The sequence below is a fragment of the Lepisosteus platostomus genome, chromosome 4 (genome assembly GCF_059453375.1).
Source record: "Lepisosteus platostomus isolate fLepPlt1 chromosome 4, fLepPlt1.hap1, whole genome shotgun sequence".
Taxonomy (NCBI): domain Eukaryota; kingdom Metazoa; phylum Chordata; class Actinopteri; order Semionotiformes; family Lepisosteidae; genus Lepisosteus; species Lepisosteus platostomus.
The window spans coordinates 19904715-19921834 of record NC_142614.1 but is presented as its reverse complement, the minus strand read 5'-3'; the positions used below and the strand labels follow the sequence as shown (position 1 = coordinate 19921834).

Sequence of the window (17120 nt, the reverse complement as noted above, 5' to 3'; positions counted from 1 at the left end):
ATTCACATTATTTTTCACATACAAGCTTAAAATGCATTCCGGAGGTCTATATAATCACTTAATCTACTAATTTTGGACCTTAAAATAGTACTTAAATAACAAAGTAATAACAAGTAATTTCTGGTACCTACACAGTAATCACCCACTAAATGTGTTACTGTACTGTATACATATAGCCGCACTATTGTACCTGCACTATTGTACAGCAGTGAAGAACATAAATGCATAAACTGGATTAATAAAGAAAATAAAGTCAGAAAGGAGTGACGCTGAAATGATTAGATAATGATAATGTCCACAAAAAGAATTACGTGAACACACTAAAGAGCATTTTTCCAGGGAGAGAGAAGAAAGCCAGAAAAAATATGGGTGCCATCCTATTAAGAGCAGACATTGGAGCCAAACACAACTAGTATAAGTAAAAAAGTATTAAAGCGTTACTTGTTTAGCGAGAGGGAACATTAATAACTACACAAATATCTTAACAGCTTGGCAGTTGATGGAAAAATCTCTTTGGAAAAAAATGATACAATTCTATTTGAATTATAATACGCTTTTTTTAAATACAGTAAATATTTGTCAAATAATTTTAGAAAATATTTTAAGATTACTAGATTCATAGAACTTCTCTAATCAAAAGTTTTGGTTTTTTTTTACCCCAATTACCTGGCCTTCAGAGTTACAGCCCCAGCTGTAGACGTCCTCTGTAGAAGAAAGGGCTATTATGTGTTCTGACCCGACAGCAATGTCCTCCACAAACACACCCTCAAGGGCTGGTACCACCTGGGGCCGGTTGTGATTTTTCAGCATTGAGTCGGGGAGACCGAGTAAGCGCTCTGACAGGAAAAGAGACAGATAAACGAGTGAGAGGCTAGGATACTATGACTTGCCTCTAAAGAAACACAACTGTTGTACAGACACAAATAATATTTTAAGATCCTGAAGCAAACTTAACCTTTTCTGCTGAAAATAAGTAGCTCCATAACACAAAGGTTCTACTTCTTCCAGTCCCCAAAGCTTCAAACTATATTTACTGTATATCTTATAGAAATTCAGCAATCTTTACCATTGTAGGCCACTTAACAATTATAATTGTTTTTGACTATTTTAGGACAGATACACATAATGAACAAATCAACAAGAGCAAAATGTATAAAAACATTACCCTGTCCAAAAGTGTACACATGTCCATCCTTTGTCAGTGCAACAGAAATCTGAGTCCCACACCCCACCTTTTTTATTCCTTTATTGCACAGATGTTCCACTGTCTAAAGAATAAAAAAAGACTCAGTACTTCACATATTACTTCCACAATGAATCATGTTGTTTGCTATTAAGAGACAGTAATTACAAATAAGAGTAACTATTAAAATAGTCTTAGCCTTTGTAACAGCATGACAAGCTTAATTTTTTATCATATCTGCTTTTCTAATTAAAGCAATGGTTAATACCTGAGGATAGCACTTTACATTGCAGGGGCCTGTTCCAAGTTTCCCATAATCCCCATCTCCAAATGCCCAGACTGTCATGCCATCAGATGACACTGCCAGTGTATGATTCAAACCACAGGACACCTGAAAATGAGCACAGGAAATTAGCTTGTATTGGCACTTTTAATTTTTATTGAAATCTAGAGATTAGATTGCCCCATTTCAGTGACACTGGAATTCAGGTTGCTAAACTATAACTAGGGTAAAGATCACTAGTGGGTGTCCCTCTTTAACAATTTTTCCAACCAGAGGAAGAACTGCCTGAATGAAATTTTGTCAATTTGTGGAATGAACAACATTTCATCCTTCCTGAAAGTGTTTTTTCTTTTAAAGTGAGAAGGCACCTCACCTCACCCTCTATTTCCCTATAAATTTGAGTATGTATTGTATTAGCTAATGCCTTGGGGTCTTTACGAGGTTTATTAAACAATCTATTCTGCAAATAAAACAATGCTCTGACCTTATCTGCAATGGATAATAGACCAAAAATGTCTACTGAACTACACAAACTCAGATGAACCAATACACTTTACTTGTGAAGTGACCTCAAAACATACAGTACAGTCAATAAAAAGGTTTGAGTCTCTGATAAGACAGAGGAAAAACTATCTTTGTATTTGCCTTTTGCAGATGGCTAGATTTGCAAAATGATTTATCCATGATTTTAATACAAAGTTTTTTGTCCAATAGGACAGAACAGGATTAATTCAAACATGCAGTATTGCTTACCTGACCTATACTGTACCCTTCCAAGGCCATGACTCTTTCGGGTAACATTTTATTAGATGTTGACCTTTGCCCTAGACGTCCATAATCTCCACTACCAAAAGTGAACAGTTTCCCATCAGCTGTGACCACTGCTGAATGCTTGAAGCCACAGGCAAGCTTGCAATACAAAAAATTAAAAAATGATGATACTGTACAAACAAGAAAGTAAAGCTAAGAAAAAAGGTTTAAAATGAACAACGTTCTCCACAAAATGTTACTGAAGTAAATTTGACCAAGTAAATAAAATGGGATATCACTATCAAGTCTTACAGTCAAAGAAGTTTAAAAACCACCACCTATGCTTCTTTTCCACATTAGTGTTCATTTACAAGGACACTTTTGTAAATTACGGAGACATGAACATCACTTCTGCCTTTGTCTTCTGCCACATCTAGGTTTCTGAATGCATGAACGGAATTTATATTGATCATTAAGAAACACACAATTCAGTATCATTCAATTGTCCTTGTATGTTACACATTTACAAGAGTATAACACTTGAATATAATACTTATGATAAGAATATCATAATCAAAGTGCAGTACTGGGTTAACTGTAGTTAAGTTTATTCTACTTTTGTAATTTTTACCATGTTTGTTTTAAAACATATATTAATTTAATTTCAAAGCATGTCAGTCTGTTCCCCTCTTCCGAGAATATCGCTGTGTGGTCACACTAGTTTTGCGGTTTGAAGTAGGAATTGTAACAGCAAAAAACAGATCAAAAGTGGATTTACTGTAGATACAGTTCTATCTAGCTACTCCGCTACACATATTACAAGACACTGAGAGTTTTACAATATCTTACAGTATTACAGTACTCCCATGTATTCATTATTCTGTAAATAACAACATTTAGGATGGGAAAACTTGTTACTAGTGTACCTGAACCACTTCCTCTCCTTGCAGGGCCTCAATCTGCTTTGGCCTTCTCTGTCTTTCACTGTTGCCGTGCCCCAGTTTCCCATAATCCCCATCTCCCCAGCTGAACACCTCCCCACTCTCTGTGAGCACCATGGAGTGGCCATCAGACCCGCACGAGGTCACCAGCTGGATCACCACATAACCTGGAGAGAGCCCGGGAAAGCATGTCCAAATAAGGCTAAGTGAACAGAAAAAAGGATCCGATAACTGGAGCACACTAATACTTCAAGTTGCGTCAAAAACACATCTGGAGAGAAGACTCAAGTCAGGTTCTGTGATCAGACTTTCGAACTACAGTATAGATCCCTTACATTTGTAATGTATTTTTTGATGTACACAAATATTACAATATAACACCAGATTTTTAGTCAACTCTGATTATAACAACATGCATGTAAGCACTTTGCTTGAGGAATTTATAAGTAATAATAAAACAGCAAATGAGGACTTGTTTTTTTCACAATAAGCAAGCATTTAATGCTTCCACTACCTTCCACTTTCTTTTTTAAAAAATGCATATTTCCTACTGTGATTATTAAAGGGAATCAAAGTAGCTTTAAGTTTAAAACTAATCCCTGCACATCCTCCTACATAGAAAATGAAGTTATCACTCTAAATGGTATGATATGGTCAAACCAAGAAAGCAACAGGCGCATGACAAAGCCATCTTGAAAAAACAATTAACATTACATATCCCAAAGCTTTTAGTTTTGAAGATTTTTATAATTTGTTATTATACAGTAGCAATAATACAAGTTAAACATATAATTAATCTTAAATAACAACTTATTTAGTCTTTCTTGCTGTGTTTACTGTGAATATAAAAAGTACTAATAAAATAAATTCAGAATTCACAAAGCGATCAGCGGGAGACATTGGTAAATCTAGCTCTCTGACACAGTTATCTGATGTTCAAGGTTTACAGCTGATGCTACTAAGGTCACTTTTGGTCAGTTCAGTCAAATGTCAAATAAATGACTAAACAATTTCAACATTACTCAATTGCATCCATCAGTTTACAGCTGCCCAACTGGTTCTGGAGTTAGGGCTGGAATTATGAAATACACTGCAGTTTGGAAAGTGATATACTGTAAAATAGAAATTCATTTTTAAGGCAAAATTACTTGAGTAATACGCTTAAAAAATAAAGTTCATTGCAATTGTAAAACATTGCATTGCGACGAAGTCACTGGATGAGTAGATTAAGAACAAAGAGATCATGGGTACCAGTCACCAAATTTTCTTTAGCTTGAAACACACTGTCTGACAACTCTTCTAACTAGAACAAATCTTAACTTACTTTTAAAATACTTTAAGGTCTGTGTTAAAGCTGACATTTTACAACATAGTGAAGTACTTTGTGATGTTTCTTAATGCTTCTTAATGGTTTTATTCTGCAACACTAACATATTTAGTTGTTTGAGCAGGATAATTATTGATATACCTGTAGGGAAAAATGGAGCTTGCATCCTCTTTTTCTGCACATTACATCTCTTTATAGCAAGAAATGAAAAAATATATCACTGCAGTACATGTACTGTATGGTTGTGAGTTTGTGAGATGATTGTGAGAAGTACAAAACTGATGTACAGTACAGTACAAGATGCCACAATTGAGGAAAACAAACGGCAACAGCAATTACATGGTATTTTCATTTTTACAGCTCTGGATTTTTGTCTTCAAATTTTATTCAATACCATGTTTAACTCTCAACACACATAAGCACCAGAGGACACTTTTTGTATGCATGTTTCTTTTTCATTTCTTTGAGCACAAGCATAATTTAAAAAGAAGCGGAAACGTCAATGTTTATTCAGAAATGAAACACACTGAAACAAAGGAGGATAAAACAAGAACTGAGCCTTTCCTCAGTTGATGGATATGCACAGTAAAAGAAGAAAATGACAGCCTCTCTCAGAGGTAGCCTTACCCTGCAAAGCAGAGATGATAGTGGGGGTATAAAGGTCATCTGAGTTTCCTTGCCCAAGTCTCCCATAACTCCCTTCACCAATGGCCAGTACTGTCCCACTGGCCTGAACCAGGAATGTGCAATTTTGTCCGCAAACAACCTACATGACGCAAGGCAAAAAAAAAGCTTGGAACACAGATATCCAAGTTACAAAAGTTTTTATTATCTTGGCCAATTATTTGCAAACCTACAGAAAGCAAAGTGCAATATTTGACCCTAAGAAAAAAGCAATAAATGAAGTCTTGCCAAATGTTAAAATGTATAAAGGGCCTATGTCCAGATCTGTATTTACAGTAAGACATACTAAACACAGCCTAGGTATGAGCATGCAAAGCTAAACTACAAAGTGTTATTTACTGGTTAAGTATTGGCAGATTTTCCTGGAAGCCCTATTACAACGCTGGAAAAAGACTAAATAGGGACCTAGTTGAAAAGATCATGCGTGTCAACAGACTATCTGATCAGGACATAATCCTTTCCATTTCTTGCAGGAAGCTGAATGCTCTGTTCATGTTAATAAATGGACATTCACAAAGTGCCGTTCAAGAACTGGAAATGTTCTGTTTTCAACTGTGGTGCACTGAAGGTGTGCAATAATGTTATCCTGCGGTTTAGGTTCACAGTTTACCTGCTGTGCTTGAGAGAGTGATGGGGCCAGGGTTGGTACCAAGAGGTTTGTCCCTGCATCTGCCAGCTGCCCATGGCGCCCTCCCCCCCAGAGGAACACCTCATTTTTCCCACCTTGCTGCCAGTCCTGCCAAAGAAAAGTTACAGTATCACACACACATCAACACACACACCTACAGATACACATGCAGAAAAGGCGTGCACACACATAAAATACACAGTAGCATGGCGAAAAGAAACAGCAGACTTCTAGAATGTCTAAAAAGTCTTTACCTTCTCTGTTGTATCTAGTTTATATTGATATCCAGCACCAAACTTTAAAGTTCGGAAACCATGTAATAGTTCAGTAAATATTGGTATGATCTTTTGAAAACAATCACACAGTACTCTCCTTATTTATTGTATAAAACCTTGGACAATTTTATTAAGCGTCATGATCTGGCAAAGAATGAGCCTATGAAGTTTAATATTAAACAGGCTTATTGTTCTGCTATTAAGCCCTGCTGGCCAGTAATCTACTATTCTATTATCACTCTCCTTTCACTTCACTTTCCCCCAGTCCCGGAGCACTCAAGCCCCAACTGATTGGGTCTGTTTGGGCATTCCGCCACTCTCTGGTTCCTTTCGCTTGGGTTCTGACCAATCACCAGCCATGTTGTAACATATACAGTATGTTATAAGAATTATTACTTCAACGATGCAATAATTACCCTGTGGACTCACTGAAATGCACATGCAAGAGGAGTCAATTACCTCAGGTCTGGTTGTGGCCCACGACATTAGATGCTCATCCATCATGAAGGTCCATTTACTATTGTCCTATAAAAGTGTAAAGGAATTTACAGTAATTTGGTCACACAGACAACAACAGTGCAGTGTTGTACTGCAACATTCTACGTTCTTATGATTCCTTTTAATGTTCCAATGAAAAAAATTTAATAATCTCCAATTTAGGTTTTATTATTCTAAAAATATATTTACTAATTTCTTACAGAAATCTCTTACTGTTGATTTGACTGTATTTTACTTCCATTACAATTTCTAATATTGTACATGAAACACTACATTTAAAAAAACTACATGCAAGAGATATTACTGTACTGTACCATAACGTATTCTCAGTTCCACAATATTGTCAGTATTCTAATATTTTATCAACCAATTAGATGAAAACTTTGGATATCCACACTTGGAAAAAAAAAGAAGAATGCACAATGAGTTATAGTAAAGTGGCTGCAGTATATCACATCAATCTCTGAAATAATAGAATTTCTTAACGGAGGCAACTAAACCCATATAACTTAAAAAAAAGAAAAGCAACAGACTTCAAATTTGCCATGACAGTTTCTTCCGACCTTAATCCCACCATAGTGCTGTAGAATAAGCTTCGCAGCCGTACTTGAAGAGAAGACATGATCAGGTTGAATACTGTGTGTTTATGAAGATAATGACTTCAGAATGGAGTCTACACTGACAGTCTACTCATCTTGTGTGACTGAGTGCCTAGAGCAGGGGTCTCTCACTGTTGTAAATTGTTCTTTTACATAGAGCAATAAGAATTTTTAATTTTCTTATCTATCTTACCAGTGGTCTACTAATCTCTGATTCTCCAGCCTGCCTGAATTCAGGAACGGTGAAGGATTCTGGGAAGGAGGTTCCTTTGGCAAACGCTTCAGCAGTCTTCACTGCGGTGGAGAAGGTGGAGAGCCAGCCCCACTCGGCCGGCCCGGGCTCCAGACCGCAGCCCACATGGTGAGGCGGGCAGGGTGTCCTGCAAAGCAGCTGATCTAAAGAAAGCCCCACTGCCAAGGAGGCCAGGCTTTGGAGGAAGGCACTGTGGATGAGCTGTTCTCCTGAAGTAACATGGCTCTAAGGCAGAACAAAACAAAAGAGTCTCAGGGACAAAAAAAAACTTCAAAAAATTATTAATAACGCTGCTTTGCAAAATCATTTGAACAAGCCTATGGCCCACACTGAAAAGCCCAAATTAAAGCTAACAATTCGACACCACCTGCCTGTCACAGAACTCTGCACGGCAGGTTTCTATGAAGTCTCTCCCACCCAAATATGTCACCATCAAGTACTATGTTTACAAATTGCAACTGGCAAATGGGTCAACATATTAGTTGATTTAGACATAGTTTTATTTGCCTCCTAGAGTATGCATCTGAAAATCTGATGCATACAGCCTCATAAACTGTGTGTTTGAATTCCAGTTATGCCGCACATGCTGATGCTGCCTGAAGTCCCAGAACCTACAGTAAGTGATGTAAAATAAATGGTTGATTTGCTATAGGAACTCACTAAATTTAACCCTGGTGTCAGCTTCTATGATCTGCATAAAGAGAATCTGGTTACTTTGGGAAGACGTTTATCCATTTTCAGACTTCTGTTACAATGAAATATGTTTTACAAACTAAAAAAAAATTATATAAAAATGTCTCAGGCAGCAAACCTCACATGACACGTGTTTGATTATAAAAAATAGTTTTTAGATGCTCTTCTTATGTTCCACAAGTAAGCTTAAAATCATAACATACAGTATAGTCTGAGGCAAGAGGATCAATGGAAGAAACCAGAATGTGTGCCACCCTAGTTACAGTACCTTTTCATGGATGTACTGCTCCTGTAGGAGAAGGGGCAGCCTTTCTAGAAAGACAGCCATGCAGGGGCTTTTGTTGAGCCCCACAATGCCCTGAGATCTTAAGACCATTCGACAGGAGGCTAGGACATGATTCTGAGAAATCCAGTCAGATGAGCAGCGAATCAGCAGCACATCCTGCCAAAAATGGATGGCATGAAATGCAATTGTTAGAAGTGCTTTAAGAATTGCACTGTGGATTTACACTGTTGTCTCAAGTAAAGTGGATGTTTTCTGGGAGGTGAAAACTTACTCCATGGATTGAAAAATAAGTTACAAAGCTACAAAAATAATAATAAAAATAATTACACTGAAAATTGACAATACTAAAATCATGCATAAAAAGTGATCTGAAAAAATGACATTTTATGTATAAAATGGATGTATAAGTGGAACTACTGTAAACTTTAGAGATCATTCAGCAGCTGCTTACAGTATATACTGTAAGCTTTATGAACAGCAATAAAAATTGGTCTATTGGTCTTTATTTTACCAACTCACCATCGATTTTTCTCTGTTTGGAAACATTTACCCAACAAGTCATATAATTTAGTCTGGTTACTGTACATATAGTTGTGAAAAAAATGTATATTTCAAGAAACATAAGCTCTTTTATAGTTTGCACTAAAATCAAATGTAATTTTCCAGATAAATATCTACCTTTGACCTTCCAGAGCACACGGCCACCCCAACATCAGGAATCCAAGTTGTGCTAATGACTGATCCCAGGCCTGTCATGACCGTCTGCAGCACTGCACCATCCTGTATGAATTACAAGGATTAAATAGAAATGAAAAATACATTGTGGCTGTGATGTAAGAGGTTAAGTACTGGTTAAGTAAGATGTTGTGAACCTCATTACATTTGACTTGAACTAAATAAATGAAACAACTCTAAGCTCACAGTACATAAAGAAACTGAAGCTGGGCCTCTTAATTGAGTATCTCACTTTGCAAACTGATGTTGTTACAGTAAGAAATATTCTTACAAAACTGAGTGAATACAAAAGAAAAGGTCCAATATACAGTACAGTATATTGGTCTTGTGCATCCTGTAAGGCCTGGTGCAGATGTCCATGTAGAAGGATGTTATGTGTATCATTAGGATTTAAATTGCTGGAGCACGATGATTGACACTTATGGCACCAGGTGCCTTATAGCACCAGGGTCCAGGGTTTGATTCTGCTCAGTAGTTCTTTTAAAAATGGAGTTTGCATGCTCTTTCTGAGTTTACATCGATTTTCTTCAGTTGCTCTTAGTTCCTCTATGTTCACAAAAACACATCTTAGTCAAAGCTGAGTAGCTACTCTAAACTGACCCACTGCATTGTTCGATATCTTGTTCCCCCTTACTTTGTCATGACAGTAATGACATTTTTCTGGTCATGCATGGGATACATTTGATTGGTGTTCATTTTAGCATGGCGGTGTTTTATTTTATTTTATTACAGTGAAGTTCTGTAGGTATGAAGAAAATAAAATATACTTGGAAAAATGTAAATCATATGCATTTATATTATTTCTTACTTATTCCATAAACTAGGCGTTCCAAGCAGATTTTATAGGTAGGTTTTTAATAATTAATAGCTTAATAGCTATTAGGAGAAGGGTTAAAGTAATCAAATTAAAGCTAAATTAGTGAAAGCCAGCCCTTCTAACCCGGAGAATTTCTTGGTTTCTGGACCCCAAAGAAACCCTATCACATTTATCTAGTAATACTTCCTTTTGCAAAACTGAACTAAAAACTGCTTACCCAAAGAGACCAAATGTTAATGAGGCCCCCTATTCCTCCAGACAATAAAGCCATCCCATCGGAACTGAAAGACAGCGTCTTTACAGCTGTGATGTGACCGTACAGTCTGAAGACACACTTTGCATTGCCACGCTGCTGATGCTGTTAGGAAAAAAAGACAAAGTGAAAAATAAAAAAAACACCAGAAAATACTGCCACTTACACGGAAAACACACTGAATTATGTAATAATTCCTATGGTATGTATGCATCATGCTTAATTAAAAAAATGAAAATTGTATCATTAATGTTTTGATAGAATATTAATGATCTTTAATGATTTGTTACAAGACAAATCATTGTGAAAGATTAAATTCATCTCAAGTACTTCCCCGGAGAAACTTCATTACCTCTGTGATCTCTCTGTTCTGTTTGGTGTTCAGAAAGTTAGGTAATGATGCTTCAGTGCCCCCTTGTGGTAATGTCCATATACACAGCAAGCCATTTTGACAGCCCCTACAAAAATAAATGCAGAAACCAATGATTGAAATTAATAATGTTAAATTAAATGAATTACAAATTTTCATCACAATGAAACACAGGTGTTCTTCTCATTATGGGCACTGTCGAACATGTAAACTAGAATAATGCAAATATGTGTATAAAAAAGGTATATATGTACTGTATTATGTGGTGTAGATTGACACAGTGTTTAGCATTGCTGCTTCACAGCAATGTGAAACCCAGGACGGGTTGAATCCTGGACCTAAGGTGTAATCTGTGTAGAGTTTTTATGTTCTCCCTGTATTCATGTGAGTTTCCTCTGGGTGCTCTGGTTTTCTCCCATAGTCCAAAAAACAAATATTGGCAAGTTAATTGGCCCTGGTGTGAGTGTGTGCATGTCTGTGCTTATGTCTGTCTGCCCTGTGATGTACTGGCATCCCCATTCAGGGTGTACTCTTCTCTGCTTGCTGAGAGGATAGCCTCTGGCTCCTCCACAGCCCTAAACTGGAAGGAGTGCTTAGGAATGGGTGGGTGGATGAGTGGATATAAGGTGTGGAATATTGGTGGGGACATGTATAGAACATTTTACTGTATAGACATGTTGAACATAGTATTACTGTAGCTGTTGCCAGTATTTTGGCCTCATTGTATCTCTGTAGCTAAACACAGCAGGGTCTGGTTAGTACTGGGATGGATTTCACTGCATCTGGGCTCTCTATCACTATTGCTATCACTAGTGCTTGTTTAGACTTTGTCTGCACTCATGCCTTGGATTCACAAATACCAAAAGCTAAAGTACATTATTTCCAGCAATTTCAGCTTACTTGTTTTCAATAGGTGAGCAGTATGCTTTGTTTGTTGAAAATGATAACAGATCTGACACTAACACTGTATTTTTCCAAGTTGGAAAGTGCGTTTTAGCTAACACCTGAATCTGAGCAGTTCTGAAACTTACTAATTACAACAGAGTTGATACCAATTACAAATCTCATTCAACATTTAAACAGATGAAAGCAAATTTAAAAACAAGCCTCAAGGAGAAAACTGAATCCAATTATCCTGTGATTAAAACCTCATCTGGAGCATGCTCCAGAGGACACAGGGCTCCTCTAGGAACATTACAAACATACATTACTCTCAGGAAAAGAAGGTGGCTGCTTTGAGTAGTATTGGTGGTCTGGCAGGTGACACTCTACCAGATACCAATACCTGATCAATGAGAATATCATGTTGTAGGAGGTGCCATCCTTTGGAAGAGCCTATAAACCAAGGCTCTGACCACTTCATAGTCCACAAATCCCATGGCTGTGTACTGTAGTGTACTGTAGGTGTATTAACCCCAGTGCCCTAACTAAATCTGACTTGGGCCTTGCACAGTCTGCTCTATCTAAATTCCCCCTTAATTCAATTTCTTACTTCTCCAATTGAACTGCGGCATAGCATGAAAGCTGGTGTACATTGGCTGCCATGCATTTCTCCATGTGTCTGCTGCACTTCAGCGGTGGATGAAATGAAATGGGTCTCTGCTACACGTCAAGCACTTACACAGCCAGCATCAGCCTGGGGTCAGGCCCTGTGCCTGGCAGCGGGCACCACTCCGCAGTGTTGATGGCTGCTGTGTGAAACAGCGAGTGAAGAGCCAGCCAGGTGCTGCCCATGCGACCCCAGATCTTCACCACTTCTGTTCTGGCCACTGACAGGAGCAGGTGGCCAGTGGGATCCCATTTTAAACCACTTACACCCTCCTGCACAAAAAAGGTGACCTGTTATAGAACTCACTAGAAAATCAAAATGGTAAAACATTTCTATCTAGACAAGATGTGAAAAACTGCCAATAAGGGTGTGTTAATTTAACTGTTAGCTTAATTACAACAGTGGTACATTTTAAATAACCTGCCAGTAAATAAATGCATGTGCATTTGTTGTTAAGATAATGACTTTTGCTACAAATCTGAGCGTTTTCATCGCTGTAGCAGAATAATAAACTGAATAACACAAGTTGGTAAGGTGTGTAACACAATTAAAATTAAAGAACGTATCAGGTCTCTTCAGAAGTAATCACAAACTGTACAAAATAATTTGATCTGCATGTCTTACAGGAAATGCAGACAAAATGAGAGGCTGCTCTGTGTCATAGGGCTCTGTTGAGGAGATCAATATCTTCCCATCTTGGTAACCCACAGCAAAAGGCTTATCTAGTCTGTGCCAAGCAATACACTGTACAGCTGTTAGGAAACAAGGTGACAATATTAGTGGATGTGCCATGACATTACATAAATTTCATATCATGAAGGTTACTCTTAGGGGTAGCTCACATTGCAATATTTATCATCACTGGATGAATCTACTGTACATAATGCTTTTTCTTAATCATTGTCTGCTTATTAAAATCCTTGTTAATTCTTTCAGAAAAGAGAGACAGAAGGTAAGATTTAAGATTCAAGTGTGTATTTTACAGACTTTATTCCACACTACTTAGCTGATAGTCGACACAGCAGAACTTGCTTTTAGATCAGTCATGTCCACCAAGACTTACAAAAAATTATTTTTGTTGGGATCACTACATTTTATTATAAAAATACTTTTCACAAAACATAGATAATAAAAGGAAATATAACAAGACATTTAATAAGAAGAATATGGATGTTACATGGACTGTGCTGTCTAGATGAGGATCAGTTACTTATTAAAGCCTTTAAAAAAGAATCAGTTACTTTAAAAATATTATTCTTATTTTTCATATAATCAGTCTTTTACAATGTTTTCATCTGTCTGAAATTAATCAATAAAGCAAGCTACAGTGGACTGCACAGTGATGAAGTTGCAGACGTAGTATCATAGAAATTAAAAATGAGCACAGTTTGCTCATTTAGATTAAAACGATTTCTTTTAGATTTATTCTTGCTGACTACTTTTGATTATTATTGCAGTAATTTGTCTACTCTGAAACAAAAAGAAATTGGGGAACTTACATTCCTTTCTCTGGCACCATGTTAATTCAGTGCTATTGACACTGAAGGCTTCAGTGATTTCTATCCAGCACAGAGATCCATCCAGTCTGCCCACCAGCAGGTTCTCAGCAGTGCTGGGCCTGTTGGCAGCTTCCTCCTTAGGGCAGAGAGTGCCATTCTGCGGCCAGGTCAGAGCTGTCACCCATGAGGTCTGACTCACCTCGTGGAACTGAGACCCTATGGTAGGTAAAATACAGTTTTCAGTGCACATGTTTCCCAAAGGATGAATTTAGTAAACCCAAGTCTTACACATTATGGAAGTGACTATCTTTCCCAAAACCTTTTAACATTCATCACAAAGGAAAGAGCAAAACAACCAGGCACTGCTGTGTTTGTATCAGCACCATTTACAGTACTATAAATGCAACCCACAGACAATCACAGTGTTGCACACAGTAGTATTTACACGCCTTAAATGTGACAAGTCATTAGAAATCCTAACAAATCCTAGAATGGCTGAGAGTTCAATTATTTTAAGAGATATGAATGAGTGTTTGGTACAATGTTTAGACAATTTGCACATGTGGGACTGAATCAATATCAAAGGAAACTAAATATACTTAATATCTACTTATAGTAGATAAGTATATACTTAAATATACTGAATATCAAAGCTGGGATAAGACTTGAACTCTTCTTACCACTCACTGTCCAGATGCAGACGACTTTTTTTAGAAAAGCAGCCAAATAGGTACCCCCAGGACTCCAGGAAACAGAAGATATCTCAAACACCATGCCACTCTCTGGATTTAGCTTCTCTTCTCTATAGGCAATAGATTATAGAAATTATGTTGATATGATGCACTGTATTTTCTCTTCAGAACTGGATGTGTAATTTATGAACTGTCATTACGTAAGAAATCCCCCAGACAGGCCCAAAGCTTTAGATTTTTTTGTTTATGAAAGTAATGCTGATCTTGTACTGCTTGAAACTTTAAATTAACATTAGCTTATAGCATTAGCAAAACTGATCCAGGAAGGGGATCAAAAAGACAGTAAAAGGTGTCGGCTAACACTTTCATGTAACAACATTTATATTTTAATCAAACATAAAACAATGTGAAACAGTTGAACATCTTCTCTTTAATTCTTCTCCTCTTAAATTGTTCAATTTCTTAACACAGTGGAGAGAGAAAAGCCACTGGTCTGAAACTACACCACTGCTACACTGAATATGTATCTACAAATTGCCTGCTGTCTCTTTTTAATTCACCTTTCGATTTTACCCCTTATAGGGGAACTGCAATGCGACATATTTGTCAACAGATACTACCTACTTGTTAAGTCTGCATGCAGAACACCTTGGACTATTTCTGTGGCAAAATATCTGCTGCACAACCTGTACATATTTGCTCGTACATCACATTACATTAGTTATTATAGTGACTAGTGAGCAGGAAGGCCCACATCATGTTGCAATTTGTGGGAACTTGAATACAAGTTTGCGACAACATGGTGACTCACAGTACTTTCACAAAGTTCACGATTTTGTACTTAATTTGAACTTTGTGAAGATATTCTATAACCTCAATGAATTTATTTTGTTACTGAGATTTAATAACCAGTCTGAGAAATTGGGACTGACGTTCCAGTTTAAGTCTGTACCTTATACTGCAGGCATGTGTGCTGTGCAATTCCCAGGCAGTCTTGGTGATGTTCCAAAGACGTACAGTTCCATCCTGAGCACTGGTCGCAAGCAAGCCTGTTTCACTAGACCAGCTACAGCTTGTGACCTACACAGAAAAAGAGAGCTCCAATCTATCCAGACTCCAGACAGTTAGAGTATGTACAGTATTATTATCAGGAACCTAACAGCTTCCCAAGCAGAAACATAAAGAAATATGATCAAGTTTTCATGATTGCATTCCCAAACAATAAAATAACAAATATGAGCTAATTTTAGAAATATGGAAGTGAAATGTTATTTGGTACATAGCATCGTTTATATTCTATATCACAACAAAGCACAAAACCCCCTATAGGCCATTTGCTTGATACTATCAAATTGTTCAATTATGGTATTTAAACAATGCATTTTCCTGAATTATACTGAAATAATTCACATTGAAATTAAAATAATTACACATTTCCACTGAGAAAAGAAGAATGGAAGAGCCTTGTCTGTTGTTACCCTGTTATGATGCCCCTCCAGCTTCACCACTGGGCACTTGCGCAAGTCTCCTGTCATGTCTGTGTAGGTCTGAGGCCTGATGGGAGTATCCCTTTCTGAAGCTGCAAGGGCCTGGACCAGCTGCTGAGCTGCCCACTGCCGGTGTTTGCTGGTCAGCCTGGCAGAGAGGCAGCAGGCAGCCAGCGCGTTTGCCAGCTCCAGTGGTCCAACCCTCACCGCTGGCTGAGAATCTGCAACACATACAGTAGATAAAATGTAAATTAACACATTTTTTCTTAGATTACATACAGTATATCGTCATCTCACAGACCACCTCCATAAAGCCTCACCCAATATTGAGCCAAACATAATATTTTGTAGAATGATAGGGATTTGAAAAACGGAAGAAACTATATTGAAAACATTATAAGCTTCTCTGTGTGGGGGGGGGTCTGTTAAGCTCTCACCTTTGACCTCAAGCTCTGCTTTCTCTGGGCTTTGGCGGTAACGGATGCCCTTCTCTGTCAGCAGAGACACCAGGCTCTGAGTAACCAGGAAAGTTGAGGATGTTGACTCTTTGACATCTCTTGCTGGTCCCTTAATTGCGGAAATGAGACGGCGTCTCTGCTGTGGGTCACTGATTGCCCCAATATTCATTCCAGTAGCTGCAGCACTCAAATCCTTGTGAATTGCAAAGGAATAGCAGAGTGTGAGGAGAATTCAGCTATGGGGAGTAATAAATTCAATATGTCTGCTAAGATACTCTATGTAGGTAGGTAAGCAGATTAATAGACATACAAACTAACAAAATTATTTTACATGACCCATTGTAGCTACTAAACAGGAAAAATATTTGGCTCCTTTAATTAATACATACAAGTTCACAAAATATATGTATAACTGGAAAGCATAGATAGATTCAAATAATTATAAACAAACTCAGAGCTCTTTAAGATTCTTCTGTATCATATTTACTTTAATCCATAGGCTCTAAACTCATCCAATAAAATTTTTCAAGCTTTCATATTGTGTACAGTACTTATCTGAGCACATGTACAACTTCATGAAATAAGGAGCAAGAATGCTGGCACTACCTGAGTGCAGATGTCAACTAGCTCCCTATAGGCACTGGGACTGTTTGAAACCAGGCAGCCAATGGCTGAGCTGAGAAATGTGAGGAAGGTGGAGCCTGTCCTCTCTGATGGAGCACTCTGTCCAGATCCCAGGGGCTTTATGGCTGTATGGACTCTTCCTGCTGCTGCCAAGCACATCAGTCGCACCAGTATACGGATGTCAGCAAGTCCTAGAGCCTCCAGGCTACTAGACTGGCTATAAAGTGAAGCACTGA

General features: G+C 37.7%; 1 protein-coding gene across 1 annotated transcript in view; it reads right to left on the bottom strand.

Annotated features, from left to right (window-relative positions):
• Positions 1 to 17120, bottom strand: part of LOC148672911 (putative E3 ubiquitin-protein ligase HERC1) — a 74882-nt gene that overhangs the window by 10095 nt on the left and 47667 nt on the right. Inside the window, exons 50-70 of the mRNA XM_088628907.1 lie at positions 16867 to 17116; positions 16240 to 16453; positions 15794 to 16023; positions 15268 to 15395; positions 14304 to 14425; positions 13624 to 13839; positions 12749 to 12876; positions 12197 to 12396; positions 10558 to 10663; positions 10170 to 10310; positions 9079 to 9180; positions 8383 to 8556; positions 7362 to 7646; positions 6531 to 6596; positions 5779 to 5904; positions 5112 to 5250; positions 3143 to 3324; positions 2220 to 2375; positions 1452 to 1574; positions 1166 to 1268; positions 667 to 836 (exon numbers count right to left, since the gene is read on the bottom strand). Coding sequence (XP_088485033.1) covers positions 667 to 836; positions 1166 to 1268; positions 1452 to 1574; positions 2220 to 2375; positions 3143 to 3324; positions 5112 to 5250; positions 5779 to 5904; positions 6531 to 6596; positions 7362 to 7646; positions 8383 to 8556; positions 9079 to 9180; positions 10170 to 10310; positions 10558 to 10663; positions 12197 to 12396; positions 12749 to 12876; positions 13624 to 13839; positions 14304 to 14425; positions 15268 to 15395; positions 15794 to 16023; positions 16240 to 16453; positions 16867 to 17116 — 3361 coding nt within the window. The remainder of the gene's footprint in view (positions 1 to 666; positions 837 to 1165; positions 1269 to 1451; positions 1575 to 2219; positions 2376 to 3142; positions 3325 to 5111; positions 5251 to 5778; positions 5905 to 6530; positions 6597 to 7361; positions 7647 to 8382; positions 8557 to 9078; positions 9181 to 10169; positions 10311 to 10557; positions 10664 to 12196; positions 12397 to 12748; positions 12877 to 13623; positions 13840 to 14303; positions 14426 to 15267; positions 15396 to 15793; positions 16024 to 16239; positions 16454 to 16866; positions 17117 to 17120) is intronic.